This window comes from Durio zibethinus, chromosome 17, assembly GCF_047325235.1.
Source record: "Durio zibethinus cultivar Kanyao isolate XHJ-2024 chromosome 17, ASM4732523v1, whole genome shotgun sequence".
NCBI lineage: Eukaryota > Viridiplantae > Streptophyta > Magnoliopsida > Malvales > Malvaceae > Durio > Durio zibethinus.
In genome coordinates, this window is record NC_143178.1 from 20,966,276 (window position 1) to 20,970,831 (window position 4,556).

Genomic DNA, 4,556 nt, shown 5'->3' on the forward strand with positions numbered 1-4,556 from the left:
ACATTTATAATCTATTCATTTAATTTAATTAATGAATTTTAAAATATTATTTGTAATCATTTATTAAGTTTAATAAACAATCAACAAACAAAAACCAATTTATTAATAAGCTATTTGTTCTTTTCGTTTAACGTTCATTTACGCCCCTAAAGTTCACTCACCATCATAGTTATCTGGTCTTTATCAGAATTTTCATGAAGAAAATTAGCCGATAAAAAGGGAAAGTGTCTTCAGCAAGGCATTGGCAACACCCCTAGCAGAAGGAACAGAATAGAATCTCCACAGATATATTTAAGACAGCACACAACCCTAAGAACTGGAATGCACTTCAGGAGATTTTGTTTAACAACTGATACAATGGAGTTTTCTGTATCTAGTCAGATGAAACATATAAAAGATTAGATGCATTTTCTACAAGATAAATGATATTACAAACTTAAGAACAGTCCACAATTATGAAAAACATTTCTGCAACAGAGTTAACCAATGACTAATTTCCCCTTTGATCTAAAAGACAACAAACAGATTAATCTTGTTGCTTTGTAATGCCAACAATGTTCTTCAAATTATGTCGCCCTTTCAAAATTTCCACCAACATGCATCTGCAGCCACTCAGGTTGTGATCCTTGAGTATATTGCCTTGATGCTTGTAAGCCAAATATCATTGCAGCAGCATCAAATGGCTGTGAACCAGGCTAAAAGACCAGATTGATGTGTTAAGATATCATACCATAGCTCCAATAATTTTACACTTTTATATGCAAAAGATTGTATATTTGCTAAAATTAACTTCTTCATAAACCCCTAGAATAAGTCTCCCATCTAGATTCGAGACACTGGTAACAATCCTAAAGGTGCATTTTCTTCACAAGACAGTAACTTAGAGGACATTTAACGTCTCCTATTGGGGTTCATCTGCCAAATTCTGTAGCACCACACATTATTTTTACGGAAATAATCAACATGATGAATAGTGTGCATTTAATATATGGTGATAGAACAGATGAGTAACATGGTAACATATTTACATTCAAGTTGGCATGAGACATCATCAACATCAAAGCCACATAAGTAAAGTTAACGACAAAGTTAACACCCTTATCAATTGCCCTTAAATTGACTTTTAATAAAAATGTAAGGATCAAATTCATTGAAATTTGGATAGAGGGGCGAATACTGCCGAATTGAGATGGTAGAAGATCCAAATTCAGATTTTGACCAAATTTTAAGAACCCAAATGTCACCATGAAGCAAATTGAATTTTCATAAGCTAAATATTGTGTTCTAGGTAATAAAGGTTATATATATCTGTGTAGATCTCTTAGGCTAAATTCATATCAAGGCATTAACTGAGATCTAACAGAAGCCTCCAGGATACCAAACTGTTTGTAAAGGAATAATTTCACTTACCAACTCAACAGGTTTCCTCTCTGGTATGATTGATTTGGTTAATATAGTGTCAAAAGGTAGCGCACGTCATTCAATTTTTAGAAACCAAGAGAAATAGAAGGCAAACCAGATCCACTATCAGGTGGCTTAAAAAGTCTGAAGATTGGTTTAATTTTAGGCCATTTCTTATTGGCTAAAGTTTTTGGGATGAACTGTCATCTTACTTAATCCACCAATCAACAAGTGGGCCAAACAGAGAGAAAGGTGCTCAAAATTTAGATATACATCAGTTTACCCAAAATGATGACACAAATATTCCATCTGACCTACATCTAGAGCACTTCTATTTACTCAAAATGATGCAGCAGTTTTTTTCTCACACCAGACTTCAATTTGATGCTATTTATGCTAATAGCTTATATGATGACACAAATATTAGGTAAGCAATCAATATAAGCAAACTTACATCCTTTGAACGAAAGCCTTCAATGCTAGGATTCATGTTTGTCCTTGAAGTAAGTGCTTCTAGCTTCAATGAAAGGAACTGCAAAATTACATTCATATTGCAGGTTAAAGCTTGAAAGGATAGCCTAACATCTCAGAAATTGGCACACTAAAACAGCAAGATGTGTAAGATTCATACCTCAATCTGCCGCTGCAGCGACTGGATATAATTAATAATCTCATCAAGGACAAGTGCCTTTCCTATAACCTGATAGAAAAGTTCGTATTTAAGTTTAATACAATAAAAATAAAAAAAATATTGATAATAACAGGGAAGAGACACCGAAACCATCACAAAGTTTCCTCAGGCTTAGTGGTACAGAACTGACCACAATATAGAAAGGATACCTTGTTGCATCCAGGGACCAAATCTTGAAGAATCTTCATCCTCTCACTTATCTTCTCTCTCCGGGCCTGTAGAGGAAAAACTTATTCTAAGAACATGTTTCAAAAAGGTCTAAGCCAGTCTGCTTTACCACTCACATTATGACATGAACTAGCAAGACCCATGAGTCTGGATCCACAGTTTTTTTAACTATACGAAAGTTATATTTCTCAGTTTTGAAGTTGAAAATTGCAAATTCAATAGGATTAAAGTGAATTACTCTCTCAGCCAGACTATGACTATCAGTAGCTTGACCCCTTCTGGCTCTGACATGAATATAGTCTTGCTTAGGCGGTTCAGCAGGTTTACTATTCTGTTCTGGCTTGCTACCAGCTGCAGAAGTCGCTTCAACCCCAGCTTTAGAACCCGCATTTTCATTCTTCGCCACGGAAGCTTTCATCCGTTTTCCATTTGAATCATTCTGTTAAAAGACTAAACATAAGCCATCATGATACCAAAATATAAACGAACATTAACTCATATGAATCTAAACCAGCTTCAATTTAAACAATTTATCATAACCTCTTTAAACTTATTTTTCTTGAGAGTTAAAATTTACAACAAAATAAAAAGAAAAAAATCAATGAACACAAATTTTGAATCTTTAAAATATTTATTTTCATCCTCACTGAATTGAAACCAAGCAAAGCCCACAACTTGGCTTAAGCTACAAGGGTTAAATCGAAGGAAGAACTGAATCTGAGTTAAGCAGGCTAGCAATGAAACAAAACCCAGATCAAATTCCATCCAAATGCCTTGAATTATAGAAAGAAAAAAAAATTTTTAATTAATTGACTTCCAAAATTTTTCTATCATTGTCTTCTCATTTCTACCAAGCAACTGAAAATCTAAAAAACAAAAGAGCTAAATAAGCCATACATTAAAACCAAACAGAAGAGAAAAAAAAAGCCCACCAATTCAGTTGCGCTAGTAGTAGTAGAAACAATTTTGGAAGATTCATCTTCAGAGCTCAAATCCTTCCTTTTTCTCCCGCCTCCACCGCCACCTCCACATCCAACACTCTGCTCAGTCAAAGTAGATTCCTCCACGGACCCATCTCTATGACCCGAAGTCTCCCCATACCCTCCCAAATTATTCATTCGGAGCCCCAATCCACCTCCAGTTACAACATTTGTGTCAGACCCTGGATTGATTGGGAAAGGACAACGCCAAATCTCAGCAAGGCCGTAAGCTGAAGGATTAGCTGCTGAAAAAGATGACTCATTGATCAATGGAGGATCCATTTTGAAGGATCCGTTTTCATGAAAAATGGGGTGAGTTGGAATTTGGATCCGAATTTTTGGGTTCTTTAAAAGAACAAGAAAAAGGAAAAGTGTGTTATTTTTTGGCTGAAGTGTTGGGTTTTGTGGAGGTGGGAGAGCGGAGTGAAGGGTTTTAAGTTTTTTAAGCGGTTTGATTGAGGGTCCTTTTAAAGAGTTGACAAAAGGAAAGAGAGAAGAGGAGAAGCTTCCACAGCTGATGGAGATGGAGATTGCCAGCAGAGAGAGTGTACCTTAATCTTTGTTTGGAGCGGAAGTGGAAGGTTGGTGCGCAATGTGCATCTTGCGCTTTTGAGTTTCAATGACCTTTGTTTTTTATTTCCTTTTTTCTGGGTTTTCACTTTTCATTTTACTTTTTCTTTGGGTAAAACCCTGCCAATACCTCTAAAATTAATGTTTTTAATGAGAAATTATAATTTTCCTTTTGTTAATTATATGCAAAATTAGTACTACTTTTTACCAAAGAAATTTTTTTTTTTTTACAATTTTTACGGTGAAGTGTTATAATAAGATAATAATTACAGTTAAATCAAATATAAATCAGTACTAATATTTCTTTATTTTTATTGAAAAAAAATAGAAAATAAAGGGCCAAGTTTGATGGGGAAGGATTTTTTTTTCCTTTTCAGTACTATTATATACGGTACTTTTTAAAATGTATCTAGTATATTTTTGGTATTAGTAACGGCTATAAATTTAATAAATTAATAGTAGTAAAAAAATATTAATTGAATTTAAATTAATTTATATAATTATTTTTTAAAAAATAAATTTTAATTTCAAATCACAATAACGTTAATCTTTTTTCTTATCTATGATTTTTTTCATACTTAGAAAATATTAATCAATAATTTGAGAATTCATATGCAAATTAAAAAATTTTGATTGCATTTGATATTCTAAATTATCTTACTCCTTTTCTTTATCAGGAAAAAAAACCAATAAATATTACCAGAATGCAAATAATAATAATAGTAATTATTATTATTATTATTATT

General features: G+C 33.1%; 1 protein-coding gene across 1 annotated transcript; it reads right to left on the bottom strand.

Annotated features, from left to right (window-relative positions):
• Window positions 1-304: 304 nt before the first annotated feature.
• LOC111283337 (transcription factor bHLH79-like) lies at window positions 305-3,843 on the bottom strand. Its single transcript, XM_022871807.2, has 6 exons — window positions 3,193-3,843; window positions 2,499-2,699; window positions 2,242-2,307; window positions 2,033-2,101; window positions 1,856-1,933; window positions 305-695 (listed from the first exon to the last, which is right to left on the bottom strand). Exons 1-6 carry the CDS (start codon window positions 3,520-3,522, stop codon window positions 567-569), a joined length of 873 nt encoding a protein of 290 aa, XP_022727542.2. The 5' UTR covers window positions 3,523-3,843; the 3' UTR covers window positions 305-566.
• Between the last annotated feature and the right edge of the window lie 713 nt (window positions 3,844-4,556).